This window comes from Leptosomus discolor, chromosome Z, assembly GCF_034619465.1.
Source record: "Leptosomus discolor isolate bLepDis1 chromosome Z, bLepDis1.hap2, whole genome shotgun sequence".
In the NCBI taxonomy this organism is placed as follows: Eukaryota; Metazoa; Chordata; class Aves; order Leptosomiformes; family Leptosomidae; genus Leptosomus; species Leptosomus discolor.
Genome location: NC_141419.1, coordinates 82,197,057 through 82,215,636, shown reverse-complemented (window position 1 = coordinate 82,215,636; position 18,580 = coordinate 82,197,057). Strand labels below are relative to the sequence as shown.

Genomic DNA, 18,580 nt, shown 5'->3' with positions numbered 1-18,580 from the left:
CCTTATAGAGGTGACAGGGAGTTTGATGCGTAGCAGTGCGAGTGTCAAGGCAAAGGATTTTTTCTGCCAGCATATCTCCTGCCCAAAGGTCGCAGGTGTCCCAGGACAAGCAGTGGAAACTCTGCATGGCCCAGCTGTGCTCCGGGGTTCGGGGCAAGTTCATCCCTCCCCTGCTGCACCCCAGCACAGCACAAGTTGGACTGCTGACAACGGCTTGCTTAAACAAAACCGATGCTCTCCAGTTGTGAGCAAAAGTAAAAGCAACACTGGAAACATCTGCGGTAGGAGCCACCGAGGAAAGGTCTCCCATTTCAACACGGTGACTTAGCCCCAAGCATCCTCTCTGACGAGAAGGGGCCCACACCGATGGCACTGGAGCAAAACTGCTGCTGAGACTAAATGTCTTGCTTTTCGGCACGGGAGCCTCCATGCTGGCTCCAGCATGGCTTCGCTGAGGTCCCCTGCACGGGGGCAGCTCTGAGAACTTCCACCCTCTCGGGTTTTATGGGCAGACTGGGAAATAACCCACAGGAGGGCCCCACCTCAGTTCGATTAACCCTGGAAGGGACATGGGAGCTGCGTGCTCCGGGCACCTCTCGGTGGGATGGGGGTTGGGGCTGCCCTTCCTCCTTCAAATCAGCTGCTACAGGACAGGGCAGTTGCCCAGACCTCTGCCACCGTCTCGTCTTGTCTCGTCTCGTCTCGTCCCGTCTTAGCATCTCAATGTCTCAATGAGGTCAAGGGCACGGACAGGCTAAGAAGGGAACTAATTTTCATGGGGGGATGACCATGGTAAACAGACAATCTCCTCTGCTCCGTGAGAGCTGGAGCCTGGGAGAGCACAACGCGGCAGATGCACCCGCCCTGCCAAAGACCCAACAAAGACCGGGGCTTGCCAAAACCCCGACAAAGGTCAGTGTTTTCCAGCTGTTAAAACCTGGTTACTTTGCTTCAGGCGCTCACCTTGCCTTTTTGTGCGCTTGCCCCCAGCTGATCAGGATTGGCCACAGGTCAGACTCAACTGGCTTACAAACTGCCCCACTGGAGAGCCAGTGTGAGTCGATCCTCCATGGAGCAGCGGTCGGGGACTCTCCCCTTGGGTAGCGATGCCGCCCAAGGAAACTTCCCAGGATTGAGCACCCTCCCCCCCCACCTTTGGTGAGTCAAGACTTCTTCTGAATATATGGCCATGAGTGAGGCCTGGCCCCTTTTGGGTAAGGGGGATCCCCTTTTCTGGCTATCCTTTTCTGGGTACCCTTGAGTGGGAGGTTTTCCCCCCTTTTGTAAGTGACTGTGTGCAGATCTCGGATCATCTTGCTACAAGGACTATAGTAGTATTATGTTCCCGCCTGGCATCCGAACTTGTGATTTATTTTGGTCAGTCAGGGTGCTGGCTATTTTTTGGTTGGAATAAACTTTCATTTTTGAGTAGCTGCTCTGTTTGTTTTGTCGATGCCTCCACCTGGCACCCGGGCTTGTGGTTTGCTTTGTTTGGTGGGAGCATTTTGAGTTACTACTCTGTGTGGTGGGGCCTCCATGACACAAGCACAGAACACGTCCCCAAAGGCATGGGCAGACGTGTCGTGGGCTCGCACAGCTCACCTGGCAGGGCTGGAGCGGGGGGCCTGCCTCTATTTCTGCCTGTCTGGGGCTCCTGCCTTTAGCTGTTCCTCTTCACCTCTCCCCTTCCACTTGCTTACCCCAGCTTTTGGCCCTCCGACATGGCTGAGATGGCAGCGACGTTCTAAACCCTGTCTCTGAACGACGAGTGCTCGAGCTCTCGCGGGGCTCCGCAGACACCCTGCTGTGCCGCTGCCCACACCTTGCCCCTGTGTTTTCTGGCTTTTCCAAGCTCCTCTGCCAGGCAGTTGAGATCCCCAGGGGGGAAAGGGCCGGGGTGAAGGAGGCCAAGGGGACCAAGAACAAGTGGCGACCGGGCCGTGAGCAGGAACGCCCCACGGGGAAAGCCAAGGTGAGAGCCGGCACCCTGCGGACATCGGGGGGTGCAGGCAGGGGGCTCAGCCCATGGCAGGGCTAAGGGCTGTGTACGGGCGCTAACCCAGGGCCACATCTGCTCGTCCCCCAGCAGTGCTACCTGACCGGCTGGTGGGAGAACGAGCTGGGCTCCAGCATGCACGTGTCTGCGGTTGACAGCCAGGGCAACTTCTCCGGCGAGTACCACACCGCCGTGTCGAGCGCCCAGAAACCCATCGTGCCGTCCCCCCTTGTCGGCTCCCAGCACTTGGACAACGAGGGGCAGTGCACCTTCGGCTTCCCCGTCAACTGGAAGTTCTCTGGTCAGTAGCTGCAGCACCAGCTGTGCCTGGATGGGCTGGTGGGCTGGAGAGGGGAGCTCGGGCGGGTTCCAGCGCCCACCCCAATCCCTCTGGCCACTGTCCTGTCCCCAGTCTGTCCTTCCCTCATCTCTCCCCACTCCAGGCGGTACCTGCACACAGCAGGACACCTCCCGAAGCACTGCTCGCGCTAGGCGCCATTGAGAGTGGCTTTGACAGCGTCTCTGCCACAGACCATTTCCCAGCAAACACTGGGACCCACCCGGGCTCCATAAGCGTTAAGCCTGGTGGTGCCGGTGAAGGTGCAAATGCAGCTGGGGTCCCGCTGGGATGCTAACAGCAACTGCTCCCCCAGACTCCACAGCTGTCTTTGTGGGCCAGTGCTTTGCTGGGGACGGTGGGGAGGAGGTCCTGCAGACCTCCTGGCTGCTGCGGGAGAAGGTCGACTCCCTGCCCAGCCACTGGGAAGCCACGAGGTGAGGCTGGAGTCGAAGCAGCCGGAAGGGCAATGACGATGTGCCGAAGGAGATCCAAAGGGCCCAAGCCAGGCAATGGTGCTCACGGGAACCAGGGCCAGTGGCTGTCCTGGAAGCCCAAGCCACCATGCTCCAAAGACTACAAACCAACACTCGAGCCACCACGGGCAGGAGGACACACACGCCAGCCCGGCAATGCCAGTTTTATGACCATTTAGAGAAATCCTTTGGCTGCCCTGTTTCAGTGTGAGGAAGGTTTTCCACCGCCTGAGTTGTTAATGTAGATTTATTGAACGGCTCACTCTGATGACAACATAGGTGCTCACAATCATTGAGGTAGCAAAGACCTTTAGGATCAGAGAGTCCAACCGTTAACATAACACGGCCAAGTCCAGCACCAAGCCATGTCACACACAACAAAGTCACTTTTTTTCTGAAGAATGAAAGGAGGGGCTTTCGTTTCTGGTGCCTGGTGGGCCTGGCCAGCTGGCTGGAGAAGTCCTTTGGGTGGCTGCAGAGCTCAGCTGCACTGCTGTTGGGCTCGGGCGCGAGTCAAGAGGACTTGTCCGGCTGGTTGGAGTGCTCGGCTAGAGCTCTGCGGACCCAGTCCGGGGGATCTGAGAGGCGGATTGGTTTGCAGGAGAGCTGGACTGGCTGATAGGAGGGTGTGTCCAGGCCACTGGAATACTCGTCCGTCTGATGGTACGTCTCGGCTACGGCACTGCAGAGCTCATCTGGGGGGAAGGGCAGCCATTTTGGTGGGTTTGGGATCTGGGCTGTGCGACAGGGGAGCCGGGCCTTCTGTCTGGAGAGTCTGGCCAGTTCACTCACTGTGCAGAGGCTGTTCTTCTTGTCACTGGGGCTGAAGGCCACTGGGCTGGTTCTCCGGCAGCAGGGTGGCCACGGATGGGCTGGGTGGCTCTAGGAAGGGCGGCTGCGCCAGGTTTCCAGGCAGGAACAGTGGCTGCTGGCATTGGGTCTGGCACCCAGGGCTGCCAGGGCAGCTGCGCTGTCTGTCCGAGCGCGAGCTGCAGCCGCCGGTTTCCAGCTGGTCTGACGTTTCAGAGTGGAGCCTGTGGAGAGTGGAGGCCGATGAGGCCTTCAGCTTCACACAGGACACAGGGAGTGTCCTCCACAGCATGGCCCAGAGCTGGCAAAGCTCAGCAACACAGGCTGAGCTGCTGGCCCACCTTGGCCGAGGTGGACACCTGCAACTCATGGAGCACCGAGCAGCCATGGAAGCAAGGAGTGTCGCGGGGAATCGGGGACTCACTGCTTGGTCTTTCTCCGCCGCCAGATCCTGACACAGCACACTATTGCAAGTGGCAAGGACAGCATGGTGGCTGCTGTGCCGATCAGAAGGAGCCTTCTCACGTCTTGGGGACTGAAAAGATTTGTGGTGTTCTGGGCACTGTCAACACTTGTGTTTGTGTGGCCGACCACCTCTGGAGGAGCAATTCAACACGTCAGTTTGTCCGGTGCACCACTGCTAAGCTTGCAGCACATGTGCTACGAACAGGAACCTCTCGGTTTCCCCCACTGCCCCTGGTTGTCTCACCAAACAAAACTCAGAAGGCCAGAAGGAGAGCATGGGAGGGCTTGCAGCCTTTGAGTGAGACGGACCAAAACCATCCCTGCGGCCGGGGGTGTCACCCTCAACTCTCCCTCCTCCAGGGCCAGCTCCCATACCCCGAGGGGATGGAGTCAGGCCCTCTCAGGAGACACCTGAGCCTTTTTCTTCCCTCTGCCTTCTCTCCAGCGTGGGCACCGCTTGCGGACGCTCCCAGGTTTTGGGACATCTCACCCACTTAGGGACCCCAGCAAGATTGCTCAGTACCTGAGTCTGTGCGAACAATTTCATCTGCATGGCCATGCTGGTCTTCTCCGGGCTCTGACAGCACTGCCAAAAAGCACAGATGATGTCACGTAAAGCCTCAGCATGGCTCAGGCACAGAGGATGTGCAGGAGGATGGGAAGGTTTCCTCTGAGCCCTTGCCCGGTCTGGGATCAGGGCGTCGCTCTGGACCTCAGCTCACAGGAGGGATCCCGCTCTGTGCTGCTCTTGTGCTTTGGGCCTCCTGGGACTCATGGTGAGCTCTGGGATGCAGCTACAGTGGGAGGTGCGTTGGATTAAAGGTCACATTTCCCATCATCTGTGGGATGTGGTCCAGACGCCTCAAACCCAAAACACTTTCAGCTCTGGCTGCTGACGTGACATGCAAGAGCGGGCACTGGGGAAAAGCCTGCTGACACACAGTGATCCTGTGTAAATTATAGAAATATAGAGGGAAATATACCTACCGTTTCCTCTCTTCAGGTCCTTCAGAACGTTTCTTAGCTCTTCAAATAGCTCCAGGCACGTTTTTCCTACTTTAGCTGGGTACTTTCCTCTTGCAGGACCTTAACAGAATGCATTTGGTTCAATTTCACGTGAAAACACTATAGAAAACCAGTGCTTAACCTGTGAGGTCAGCAGAGACCGACTACGCACCCCTGCCATGCCAAGCAGGCTGTAGTGCAGCGTCCATCCGAGGAGCTGGAGAAGTCCTCTCTACAGGTACATCTGTAACTGAACACCCAGAGAAGCTTCCGTCATCCGTTGTCATCTGCATCGGCAGCACTGCATCCCAGTGGTCCAGATGGACCAACATATAGAGTCCCTTAGGGCTTTCTTGCTGGGAGAGCTCTAACGCACACAGGGGGAGCCCTCTCTAAAGCAGCACTGGAGGAAAAATCCATCCTCCACGCTTCTGGAGGAGAAGAGCCTGCTGGCCCATGAAGGGCTGCACCAGCACCGCTTGCTTACCTGCTCCCCAGGCTTGCCAGGGATCAGCCCAGGCAGCCCTGGCGTGCAGGGCCACCAGGAGGAGGAGGAGGAGGAGGCGTCGGGGGAAGGCCATGACCATGGCCCCCTGCGCTTGCACCTTCCTGCTGCTGCTGCTCCTTTGGCTGCTGCTGCTGCTGGAAGTGGGGCCGGGGGCTGAGTGGTTGGTACTTGTAGCCGGCGGGGCACCGCAGGGCTCTGTGAGCTCACAGCAAGGCTCTGTGATGTCACAGCTGGGCCATGACTGCCTGGGGTTACCAGGAACACCCTGAGGGCCGCTGGAGCACAGCCAGGGAAGCTGCCCTCCCAGAGGGGGGAGCGCATCCCTTCGAGCAGCTCCTTGCAAGGGCCAGGACACAGTCCCACCCGGGGCTGAGCCCACAGCTCTGCCCTGTTTTCCAGGCGCCATCATGGGAGCAGCGAGGAGCTCACAGTCCCCCAGAACAACCGGAAATCACAGCCAAGGGATTTCTGACCTCCTCGTGTGCTGTTACCAACAGCTCATGAGGCTGAAGAGCGAGGGATTTCAGTCGCGAGACAAGAGCAAGGTCCTCTTCCGTAGGCAGCTCCCAGAGTGGAGCCCAGTTCGGCACCTTGGGGGACCCCACGGCTGACAAGTCTCTTTGGATTTACGGCAAAGATGAAGCCTTCACTTTTCCACTTCTGCTTCACGGGGAATGTAAGGGAATACTTTCTGTCAGGGTCCCTCATTGTAAAAGTACCTCTTCTTAAGTCCGCTTACTTGCCTGCTGGAGTTTGACAAAGTGAACGGAGGGGCATAGAAATATGCAATAGGAGGCAGTCGATCGCATAAATAGGTACAGCCACTGATTCTGAGCGCCCCGAAAGAGCAAGAGGGAGGTCAAGTCATGCCAGTTTGTTAAGGTGGAGTAATGTGGGTATGCTTAGGCCTCCCCATATCACCCAAGCCCTTCTTCGAGGAGCGCTGCAAACAGAGCAGGCAAACAGAGTGTGGGGCAGCAGCTCACGCGGGAGGGCGCGCAGGGAGGGCACCTCTTTGAAGGAGGGACATTCCACTGGCCGAGTGGAGAGGCTTGAAGTACATCTAACCCAGCAACCGGGCACCGTGCTGTGACCGACTGCACAGGCCAAGGGCACTTCATCCTGCCTGACTCCCAAGGCAGAACGGTGGGCACTCGTCTGAGAGCAAAGGCTGCAGCTCCGGCCGTGTGGTCTGCACCATCTACCCCAGCGGTGGCCGACGCCTCCACCCAGACGGAGCTGCAAAGGGAGAGGCTGCGGTGCAGAGCTCGGACTGCAGGCAGGCCTGGACCTTTCTCGTGGGGCAGGGGCAGGCAGCAGACCTGGCTGCAAAAGCTGTGCCCAGGCGGAGGACGTCCTGCAGGGGGGCGCTGAGCTGCAGAGGGCAGTGAGAAGGCTGCGTAGCATCAGGGAAGTTGAGAAAGAGTTAGAGAGCTGGTTCCCAGCGCAGTCTGCAGGGGATCTACAGCCCACGGCCAAACAGCCAAAACCTCCCCACCGGCACACACGGAAGGGAGCGGGGCCAGTAACGCAGAAGAATGGAAGCCTGCAACGGAAGGGACCTGCTGCGGGAAGGGACTTCCCCCGGAGCCTGAGGTGCCCTCGCAGAACCGCTTCACTGCTCTGCGGACTGGAGAGGAGAGCCCCGTCACATGAGGGGAGATGCTGGTGCTGAGCAAGGCAGCCCAATCTGCTCCCCATATCACAACCCGCGCAACTAAGAAGAGGTGGCGGGTGATAGCAGGAGGTGACTCTCTTCTGAGAGGGACAGAGGCACCCACCTGCCGACCTGATGCACTCTCTAGGGAGGCGTGCTGCTGTCACGATCTGATCTAATGGTGGAACACCAGGTGAGTCAAGGGTCACCCAGCCCGGCTGGGACCCCTGCCCCTCCACCGGACGGGCACCGATGGCCTTCTGCTTCCCCACAGGATTGGCCGCAACATCTTCACTCGCATGGGCTGAAAGCAGGAGGGAGAACCCTCTCACTTCAGCCAGGCTTGGGAGACCCCTCAGCACCGTCAGTATGTACCAGCATGGGGTTGTTACCAGCTCAGGGGGAAGATGTCCCCAAAACACAAAGAGAATTCAAATTTTACCTTGCAGCCCAGCCTTGTGCAGTCGGTGACTACGTCCTGGGGAAGCTGTGCTAAAGCACTGCGGTGGGTGCGGGCGAAGCTCTCACGCTGCCATTCTGGGAAGAGACTGGTCCCAAGAAAGCCCCTTTTCCAGCCCACGTGGGTTGGTGCATGCCCACAGTGACCCTCTGACAGCAAGCGTGGGCCAGCACTGGCTCTTCCCTGCTCCACGCCGGGCCAGCGTGACGGGGGTAAAGCGGGGGGGCCCTTCTGCACCCCAGAAAGCTGCCTGAGATCCCCCCCAGCTCTGAGGCAGCCCTCGGGCAGGCAGGTGTGGGTGTCCCGGCTGTGTCCGTAGTCCTGGCGAGCGGCGAGGGCTGCTCCGTACCGGCAGCACAGCGCTGGCAGCTGCAGCACATCCAGCCCCAAAACTCTTCCTGGGGAAAGTGTGTGATTTACTGGAAAGCGGGCATCCAGCAAATCCGGCCCCAAACCCCTGCCTGCCGGACCTTGTGACTTACCGTAATGGGCAATTCCAGTGCTGCTTGGGTCACCCCTCCCAGCCAAAACATATGATTTCCAGGAAACTCTGCTCCGAGTCTGATTCTGAAACTTGGTCCTCGAGCCGTGCAGTCCCAAAATAACCCCGGACGGTGCTTCGCGCCCCGCATTGGCACCCTGCCTGGGGTTGGAGCAGCCTAAAGGCAGGAGCGTGCTGGTGCTGCTGCCGCCTCCCGCTGCTGCCCGGTTTTCCTGCCATCAGTGCCACGGCAGAGCTTTGCTAACAGCATCCGTGGTGTTAGCAAGTTTTCCACCTGCTCTGTGTTTCAGCCTGCCTCATGCAGAGCTGCACGTGGGTTGCTTTTCACGTTTTTCTCCCTCGGGTCCATCTTCAGCTTCCGGAGCGATGCTGCTGTTTCCTTCTCAGGGCCTCCCTGGAATTTCTCCAGCTGTTTCAGTTCCCTTACAGCCTTTCTGAGCAGAGGACCTCTATGCCTTTATTACTGCCACCTGTCAACATTTCGCTGGGGCAGGGCTCCCCGGGGGCTGTGCAGCAGTGGCGGGGAGCTGCAGCAAGGCGGCGGTGCTGACCACGGTTTGAGCAGTCTGCAAACCCTGCAGGCAGCCGCGCTGCCGGGGAGAAGTGCCTGCGGCGTGGGCTGGCAGAGCTGTTGGCAAGGCCGGTCCCCATATGAGGTCACCCAGCGAGGCGGTGACACGTCCAGCGTCTTGGTTGTGGGGCGGCAGGTGAGAGGACACGGTGTGCCAGGGGTGGCCGCAGGCATCTGCGGGGGGCTGCGCCTGAGGGTGCTTCCCCGTGGGCGCTGGGCATGCATCAGCACTGGGTTTTACCCAGCTGCAAGACCTGCTCGCAGTGCTTTGCACACAGCTCGTGTCTGCTCTGCCTCTCTGAGCCGCAAACCCGGCACTATCGACCTCCTTCCCGCTCGGGCTGATGGGCACAGCAAAGGTGAGCAGCGGGGTCCCCTTCAGCCCCACTGCAGGCCCCCTGCTGGGTGGAAACCCGGCCCTTGCTGCTGCATGGCCAGCCTTGGTCCTGGTCATTCACACGCCGTGAATGCCTGCCGGGCCACGGGGAGCCCGAGGCGGCAGGAGGCTCCTCGCGCTCTCGCCGCTGCCGCGTCCGTGTACGCAGCTGCTCACGCACAGTGCATGGGTCACAAAAAAAACCCCCAATTTCTTGGGATCTTGGCGTGGGGTCATGCTCACGTAGGGGATCACATCCCTCAAACAGCTGGTCACGGTCAGAGTGGAGAAGGAGTCTCCGTTGCAGGGGTCCTCCAGCACTTACGTGTCTCAACCACCTGCAGAAGACTGCCCTGCGCGACCATTGCTGCAGGGACTGCTCCTGTCGACTGTTTACAAAGGAGCCGACACTGAGCATCTCAGTGCGCAACATCTGTCTCAGTCCAGCTGCTGTGCCTCCTCAGGAGATGGAGCTGGGCAGTTCCCAGGTCACGCAGGGACTCGGTGGCTGGTTGGCTTGGGTGTGTGATGGGCTTTGCCTGGCACCCAGCCACACTGCAGCGGCAACATAAGAATAAATGGGATTTTCAAGCCTGTAACTTCACTTTCCAATGAAGTCCTACAGCTCCTGCCAGCCCCCTGTTTGGAACTGTACACCCTGCTCTGCTCCTCCGCTTCTCTCTTGGCCCAGCTCTGCCTGCCACCTTGCTGAGCACGAACCATCATCCGGGGAGGACGGAGGAACTCCTCGTCCAGGCCCCCAGCCCCTGCTGGGGCTGGCTGGGAACCTCAGCACCCTGCCAGATATAATCCGCCTCTCCACCCCACAGCTGAGCTCATCACACTTGGTAGCACATCCCTTTGGGTGGACGGGGGACCTGCGGCTTGTCCAGCTTCCCCTGTGCAGCTCCCAGGGCTGCCTGGTCCTGCCCCCCTGCCCACGCGTGGGCTGTGCCACGAAACTGCTGCTGAGTCCCCTCCGCTCTGGAGCGTTCTGACCAGGCGCTGGTCAATGATCTGGGCTCTAACATGACCATTGCGGCCATGAACGGGAAAGGTGACTTTGCCGGCTCCTACCACACAGCCGTGGCTGCCCCCCCAAACGAGATCTGGGTGTCATTGCTGCTGGGGTCCCAGCACTGCACAGAAGAGCCAGCCCACCTTCAGCTTCACTGTCAACTAGAGCTTTTCAGGTGCTTCTCCTTTCCCAGCTTCCCTGTCATGTCCCCAGAGCTCCCCTGCCCTCCCTGTGGCATCCTGATGCTCTTCTGCCCTTCCCTGCACTATCCTTAGTCCCCTGCATTCTCCTTTGTTGTCCCAAATGCTCCTCCATCTCCACAGTGTCCCCAGAGCTCCCCAGCCTTCCTTGTGGTGTCCTTGATGGGCTCCTGCCCTTCTGTGGTGTCCCAGTGCTCGCCCTTCCCAAACGCCAGAGCTCCATGGCTGATGGCACCTCCTGGTCCCCACCTCCGGCTCTTGTCCAGACAGGTCCTGCGCAGGACGAGGTGGAGCAGAGCCGGGTGCAGGCTCAGCTGGGCTCAACCCCTCCACGCTCTGCATATCCCACGCCTGTCTAACACCGTGCCCCAGGTCCAGCAGGACAGGGGGCTGGGGAGGGAAACGTCACCCACCGACGAGCAGCCTTTCTCTCTCACAAACTGGCGAGCTGTCTGCCTAAGAGAGAAAACCCTACCCCAGCACCCTCTCCCACCTCTCACCCCTTCCCGGGCTGCAGACTCCGCCTCCATGGGCCAGTGCTTCGAGGATGATGACAGGGGGGAAATACTGAGGACCATGTGGATCATGCACGATGGATGCCTGGAAGGATGACTGGAAATCCAGCGAGTGACCCGCGGGCAGAGCAGGGCTGCAGGGCACTTCTCCATCCCTGCTCTGTGTGAGGGGTCTTCGTGTGACGTTTGCCTGTCAGAGCCCTCCCGGGGACTGTCACTGACACAGTCCCGCAAAGCTGCAAGTACAGGGAACTTATGGAGGCGACAGACGTTCCAAGTGCGGAATTGCCGTTGACACACGCACTTACTGCAGTAACGCTGATACCCCAGAGCAATGCTGGCCGAGTTTTCCCGGGTATTCTTCACCAGGGGCGAAGGCGCAGTTCTTACCAAGAAGGCGGCCCCGTCTTGGGTGGAGGAAGAGGAGCACAGCCCGTCGACTGTCTCTTCTAGATCTTCAGTCCCTTTCTCCCAATTTTTACCCCTTATTCTCCTCTTTTTATTCTCGAATTCTTTGTTTCCCCTCCCACAGGCTACATACAGCATGGTTTAGGCAGAGAGTTGAGTGACGTAGTCATATATGTTTAGAATTAAGCAGGGGTGTTAGCTGTAATACTAATTTTCTAGATAATTAAGCAAAGGTTTCACTCCTGGGCATCATAGCCTTCAGAGTTTTGTGCTGAAACTGTTTTTCTGCTTTGTCCCTCGCTCTTTAGCCGTCTTGCCACCGCAAGGCTCCGTCTTTCAGCTGTTATCTCCCCTGTCAAGGTTTGTAGAAGGGAGAAGCAGATACCAGCATTCTTATCCTTTTGCTGGTTTTTGCCAGATGAGCAAGTTTCTCAGCTCTCGTCCTTGCTCCATCCAGGGCATGATAAACCCGTTGCTTTACTTTGCTTAAGTTGAACCTTACAAGCCCAGCCTTTCTCCGCAGGGCTGCACCCTGAGGGTGGGTGCTGGTGCTGGGGTCCAGCTGGGCAGCAAGCAAGGGAGAGCAGCACTGGGACCCCAAGGGCTTCTGGAGCAAGTCCCTGGGACGGAAGCTGAAGGCAGCTACTGTCATTTTTTAATTAAAAACAAAGTGCCATTTTCACAGGAGCGTTGCTGGATCCTGCTCCCCAGGGAGGAGGAGAGTGGCCCTCCTGGTGTCTTCAAGCCCAGGGAGGATGTGTCTCTGGAGGATTCTCAAAGCAGATGCAGGGGCCGGAGAGGTCCCTCCGGACCTGGATGCAGCCAGGTGCCGGCTCTGTCTTCCCCTGCAGTGTCGACAGCGACATGTTCACCTGGTCGGAGAGATGTCGTGGAGGAGGTGGCTGTGCCTTGTCCCGGTGCTAGAACAGGGCAAACCAAGGACCCCTGGCCACCTGCGCATCCTCCGTACAGTCTCATACCATTAGGGACCCCTTGGGAGGGCTCAGACAGGGCTCTGCTGTGGCGCTGTGCCCTGCCCAGCCTCAAAGCACCATGCAAGCAGCATCGCCTCTCCTGGGGTCTGTGCATGGGCATCCCCTCCCACAGGGACAAGAAAATTTTAATATCTATATATCTTCCGGAAAAGCCCTTCTGCGCTTACAAGAGAGATCTGTTCATCGGTGCCCCAGAGCTCCTGCTGCAGTGACCGTCACAGCTCCCAGACCCAGGGAAAGCCCATCACAGCCAAGAGAAAAAACAGCTTAGAAACAGCAGCAGAAATTTGTAATGCAGGAGGGAGGGCCACGAGGAAGAACGCCTGTGGGCAGACACACCACCCTTCAGTGCAGCGGAGAAGAACTGGTTGGGCTGCGCTTGCTGCAGCACCGTCTTGGGATGTCAGCACTGGGACGGTGGCAGTGGGACAGTGCCAGGCTGTGCCCAGTCCAAGGGCTCTGTCACAGAGCAAGGAATGGGCTGGCGGAGCCTCTTGGTTAGTGGATGTGCAAACCATCCCTACACCCCCACCTCTCTCCGCAGCCGTGCTCTTCCCCGCGTTCCTCCAGCGCTGCCCAGGTCACGCAGACCTCCTCGCCTCGCCTGTCCCGGGCACCCTGCCACCCAGCCACGCGCCCCGTGGCTGCCAGCCCGGTGCCCACAGGGCTCCAGTTACAGCCCTATAAATGGGGCCAGGGTGTAGGGAGAGGAGGGAGCCGTGCCGGGAGCTTCGCTGCCCTGCAGCCATGGGGAGCGGTGCCTTTGCCCTGGTCCTCACCCTGGCCCTGGCAGCGTGTGTCACCCCTGTGGAAAGGAAGGTATGGGGACGGGTGACGATGGGGACACAGCAGACATGGCACTGGGATGCAATCTGGGCAGCCAGGGGTTCTCTCTTAAACGCTTTCTTAGGCTGGGACAAGCAGAACTTTGCAAGCACCTAGTCCAGGCAATGGGCAGGCTACCTCTGGGTCACCTCCAGCCACCTGGTACCACCTTTGCTCCCACAGGGGCACCATGCACAGGGCATTTCCTCCCAAAGGGTCTGTGCCCAGGAGCACCATGCATGGGGTACCCCCTCCCGTGGGATACGTGTCTGGGGCAACACGCGCGGGACACCGCTTCCCATGAGGTCTGTGCTCAGGGGCACCTTCATGGGGTGTGCATGAGGGCACCATGCACGGGGCATCCCCTCCCATGGGGTCTGTGCCTGGGTGTACCACGCGTGCTGACAGGCTGGGTCGTGCCAGCAGCGCCCGGGGGAGCATTTCCCCAAGCTGGGGGCAGGGACAGCCGTGCCCTGCAGTTCCACTCACAGCAAGGCTTGCGGCTCCAGCTGCAGGGCAGTGGGAGGGGTGGGGTCTCGCTCTGTGCCACACACAGGGGCAGAGGGCCTGTGGCCATGTCCCTTCAGTGCCAGCTCAGCGGGCTGTGGAGGAATGAGCAGGACTCGCTGATGGAGATTTCGGCAGTGAGGGACGACGGCGCCTTCCAGGGGAAATACCTCACCCGGGTCACCCTCGCCGGTGGCTGTGCCCGCGCCTCCCCCTTGAAGGGTGCCCAGCAGCAGCCCAGTGAGGGGGGCTGGCCCACCTTCGCCTTCACTGTGCGCTGGGACAAGTTCTCCAGTAAGTGCTGGGAAACCTGGGGATGGCACCGTGGGGGCACCGGGAGCCATGCCGGCGGCCGGCAGGTTTTTTCCTCTGCTGGGAAGTCTGCTGGGTGATGCTTTGGTGCAGCTAAGCAGAGGGAGGCAGCGGCGCCTGCCCAGCGTGGGGCTAACGGGCACCGCTGGGCTCTCACAGGGCAGCCCCTCCTCACCCAGCATCTTTGCACCCATCCCTGCCCGGCAGCCCAGGGCTGACCGTGGTGGGTCTGGACCCCGTCAGGGCAGGGAGGACGTGGTGCTGCAGAGCCTGCCTTGCCCGAAGGAGCCGCTGGGGAAGGGCAGGCCCCCCCAGCATGGGTTGGGGGGGTGTGCGGCCATCGCAGCAGGGATCACGGCAGCTGGGAGGACCCTGGGGAGGGGGAAGCAGCCAGCAAGTGTGGGTGCTGTCCCCATCGACCCCCCAACAAGTGCTTCCCCCAGATGCCACCACCGCCTTTGCGGGGCAATGCTTCGTGGACGCGGGTGGGAAGGAGATGTTGACCACCATGTGGCTGCTGCGTGAAGCCGTCGGGTCCCTCAAGGAGGACTGGAAAGCCACGAGGTAGTGCGGGGATGTGTGGGGGAGCGGCCCCCCAGAGGGACTGTCCCCAGGACCCCTGAGGACAAGCATCCCCCTGGGCAAGGGGACACCCCTGGGAGCTCCCCAGCTTGGGTTTGCAGTAGGGATGTGAGTGCCTTCTGGCAAGGGGCTTGCCCTGGCCAGGGGCATCCAGCAGCTGCTCGAGGCAAGCTGGGGGGCATGCAGGGACACTCCTGTCACCTGCCGGCACTGGCAGGCCTGAGCAGGTGGTGTCTGCGGGTCGACCCACAGGAACTCTCTGCTTCCCACAGGGTGGGCAGAAACGTCTTCACGCGCAAACGCCCCCCAGAAGGAAAGATCCTGCCGAGCTTGTCCCCATCCTGTGAGGATGCGTCTCCACCTGCCCCGTGATGGCATGCTCCGGCTGCAGCCTGGGCCGCCCAAGGCAAGCAAAACCAGCCCCTCACATAAAAATAAAATTTGTAATCGTGTCAGCTGTGGTCATCTTTTATTAAAAACTGCCCTCGCTCCCCTTCTGAGGCAGCTCAGACGAGGGCTCACCACTGCCCCTGCTCAGGAACATCCGGATCCCTCCCTGGTTGCCCCCATCCAGCTCCCTGGGCTCATTTCCCACCTCACCCTAACCTGAACATCCACCTTGCGCCACCAATCCCCACCTGCCTGACGGTGGCCGAGGTGGCATCAGCATCCCGAATCCAGCCACCTTCCTTGCAGCGCCTTCATACCCGTCCCCACCAGATGCCTTTCCAGTCCCAGGACTCCATCAAGCTGGGTGATAGAGGTACCGGTAGATGTGAGATGTCAGGAAAGTGCTTCCTTTGCCCTGGATGGCACCTAAAGTGAAATGTACACAGTTAAAGCCTCCATCCTATCCCATCCCATCCCATCCCATCCCATCCCATCCCATCCCATCCCATCTGTCCGGTTTGAGCTAGAACCAAACCAATTCTCCATTCAGTGATTTTACTTCTCAGCTAAGTCCCTTCTAAGTGACTGCACTTTCTGAAGTTAACGGCGTGTTTTTCCAGACAGTGTCTGCCTCTAGAAGTGGCAGCGCTTGATGTTTACAGTTACTGCCAAGCAAAGGTATGCAGAAAGGCTCTTGCTTGTAACTGCTCCTGTAGAAACCAAGGTCACTGCCGAATCTTGTGCCCCACACTGGGGTGCTGTAAGGAAAAGGGTTGTAATGAAGTAAAAAGTTCAGCGTTCACGCAGCTAAATCCCACCTTAATTTTCAGTTGCCCTCAGCCCTGTGCCTGCTCCAGGCACTGCAGCGAGCAGAGAAGCCGCTCAGTTCAGGAAGGCAGAGACACTGCAGGCTGAGTTTTGTACATCCAAAGCCCCTAAGAGCAGCAAATACGAGGAAGAGGTGCAAATACAAGCCTGGGTAGCACGCTGGTTGCGTTGAGCAATCACACTTGCTTGGACTCCAGTGCTCCTCTGTGGTTACTTCTTCCTCTAACTCTTGTAAAAGCAAAAGCAGCAAAACTAGCAACTGATATCCTGAAGATGCTGGGGAAATGTTATTGCTGCTAAAGCAGAAGGCAGAGCGAGCCTTCCCTCCCGTGCAGCGCTGCAGCCGCTGCTGGGGATGCCCTGACACCCCGGTCGGGCAGCGGCACCAGCAAATCAGGCGGCGGTTAAATGTTCGAACAGATAATAATCCAGCCTGCGTGCACAGGAGATGGATTCCCAAGGAAGGCAGCTGATGCTTTCCAGGCTGCCATAAGGGCATTAAAAAAAGCCCGTGCCCCCGCCCCTCTCCACAGCCGTGCTCGTCCCCGCGTTCCTTCTCCGGCACTGCCCAGGTCACCCAGACCTCCTCGCCTCGCCTCGCCTGTCCCGGGCACCTGGCCACCTGCCTGGGTGCCAGCCCGGTGCCCGTGGGGCTCCGGTTACAGCCCTATAAAGGGGGCTGGGGCACGGGGTCGGCAGCGGGCCGTGCAGGGCGCTTCGCAGCCCCGTGGCCATGGGGAGCGGTGCCTTTGCCCTGGCGCTTGCCCTGGCCCTGGCAGCATGTGTCACCCCTGCGGAGAGGAAGGTACAGGGACGGGTGGCGATGGGGACGTGGTGCTGGCACCCTGCTAGAACCCAAAGGCTGCGGCTGGGGCTGTGGTGCTCAGCAGGGAGCTGGGGCCGGGCTGACGGAGCTGGTGGGACCAGCACTACGCAGCGCCGAGGGAAGCTGTGGAGAAGCTGGGAGGGAGGCACCGCGCCTGCAAGGATGCTCCTTGCTGCGGAAGCCTTCCAGCGACAGGCGAACAGAGCCATGCCCCAGAGAAACCCCATTTCCCACCACACGTGCAGGGAAAGCAGCACACCGTCTGCTTTCGCAGAGGGGGACCTGCTCTCCCCCGGGTGGCAGCAGCAAACAGCCCAGAGCAGCGGCTGGGCTGAGGGCAATCAGTGCTGCGGGACGCTCATGAGGAGGTGGCGATGCCGGTCGCAGCAGCTTTACGCAGGGTCCGTGGCGCATCCCCAGCACTGCAGGCATCCCTGGGCAGGGCCAGGGTGGTGGGGTGGGAGCAGGACGCCCTCCGTGCCCGGACGGGCACCCCAAGCCACGGCACTGGCCTTGCAGTGCCTCCTCTCCGGGTCGTGGCGGAGCAACAGCGGCTGCCAGATGGTCGTGTCCGTCCTCGGCAAGGACGGCAGCTTCTCCGGTTCCTACCTGCCGGGGCCTGCCACCGGTGACTCCGAAATCCTCACCTCGCCACTGGAGGGGTCCCAGCAGGACGCAGGGCTCATCTCGCAGCCCATCTTCTCCTTCACCGTGCGATGGCAGCTCCGAGGTAGGCAGGAGGGGGCCATCACCCTGCAGCGGGGCTGCCAGCGGGACGCAGGAGGGTGGCTTTGTGCCTCGCCACCCTACTCATGCCCCCTCGGACCCTTCCAGACTCAGAGGCGGCCCGGACGACTGCCTTCCTGGGCCAGTGCTACGTGGGCACCAAGGGCGAGGAGACCCTGCATGCCCTGTGGCTCCTGCGAGAGGCAGCTGACAGCCCCGCCGAGGACTGGAAAGCCACCCGGTGAGCACCCGGTCCTGGCCACTGCTGTGCCGAACTCGCCTGCACCCCGGCCTGGAGAAGGGAGGAATCCCACAGGATGAGGCGTGGCAGGACCGGGAGGGTGAAATGGGTTTGTCAGTGGTGATGAGCAGGGGCTAAGGAGCACCCCTGTCACCAGGCCAGCCCCTGGACCCCAGGTGTGCCCCAGGGTGGGTGACCCCAGCACAGGGTCTGGCCCCAGCGGGGCCCCCCAGGGACTCCCCTTGCGCTCTGCCCAGCAGGGAGAGAGCAGGACACCACACCAGCACACGGTGCAGCCTCCTCCACGGGGTGTTGGAGCCCAGGGCATTCCACTCAGCACCCGGCAAGGCAGCAGGGAACAGCGTGCCCCCCCCTTGGGTTTCGGGTTTCCTCTCTGTACCCTCCACCACAGCATAGGTGACCCTGGCTGGAGGAAACACAGTGACCTGGGGTTTTCTGCAGGATTGGCACCAGTGTGTTCACCCGGATAAAATAACAGCAAGCTGGGAAATCCGGGAGGCCCAGGACCGCAAGGAGACGGCGCTTCCCCGCACCAGGCTGTGCCCGTGCTGATGCGCTGCATTTCAGCAGCTCTCCGCCCACGGGTTCACGCTTTCCCAGGCAAGCTCAGCCCAGCGTGAAGGCTGGGCACCAGGTGCAAAATAAAGGGTGCCCAGAGGGATGCAGTGCTCGGCCCGGCATTCTGCCCTGCCTCAAACCCACCGGGTTTGTCTTGCCCCACAGCCACCCTCCCACGGGGAGGCTTCACGCAGCACCGGAGGGCAGCAGGGTCCCTGGGGGTGGGGGCTGTCCCATGTCCCCTCCCTGGCAGCGTGCAGCAGCGCTGCACCTGCAAACCTGCCGCTGTGCCGCGAGGGACTTCTGCCTCGGGATCCCTCCCCAGTGTCCCCAGCAGTGCGGGGCAAAGCGGGCTGCGGCCTGGCAGCGGGATGAGGCCCAGCCTCGGTGGGACGCCGTGGGCAGCACGTCCCAGGGCTGCAGCACACGCTCCGGGCAGAGCCTCCCCCGTGCGAGCAGAGCCGG

At 60.3% G+C, this 18,580-nt stretch overlaps 2 protein-coding genes across 4 annotated transcripts; both read left to right on the top strand.

Annotated features, from left to right (window-relative positions):
- The first annotated feature begins 783 nt into the window (after positions 1–783).
- On the top strand, positions 784–7,562 carry LOC147413341 (avidin-like). Its single transcript, XM_086480166.1, has 6 exons — positions 784–912; positions 991–1,054; positions 1,797–1,972; positions 2,087–2,297; positions 2,650–2,770; positions 7,529–7,562. The coding sequence occupies exons 1-6, from the start codon at positions 784–786 to the stop codon at positions 7,560–7,562; spliced, it is 735 nt and encodes a 244-aa protein (XP_086336292.1).
- A 5,484-nt stretch (positions 7,563–13,046) lies between these two features.
- Positions 13,047–18,032, top strand: LOC104354514 (avidin). 3 transcript variants are annotated; one of them, XM_086480209.1, is made up of 4 exons: positions 13,047–13,118; positions 17,089–17,299; positions 17,404–17,536; positions 17,999–18,032. In XM_086480209.1, the coding sequence occupies exons 1-4, from the start codon at positions 13,047–13,049 to the stop codon at positions 18,030–18,032; spliced, it is 450 nt and encodes a 149-aa protein (XP_086336335.1). The 3 variants fall into 3 exon arrangements, with proteins under 3 accessions (XP_086336335.1, XP_009959760.1, XP_009959761.2); XM_009961458.1 differs by lacking the exons at positions 17,089–17,299; positions 17,404–17,536; positions 17,999–18,032 and adding exons at positions 13,712–13,925; positions 14,387–14,507; positions 14,798–14,897; XM_009961459.2 differs by lacking the exon at positions 13,047–13,118 and adding an exon at positions 16,477–16,548.
- The last annotated feature ends 548 nt before the right edge of the window (positions 18,033–18,580 follow it).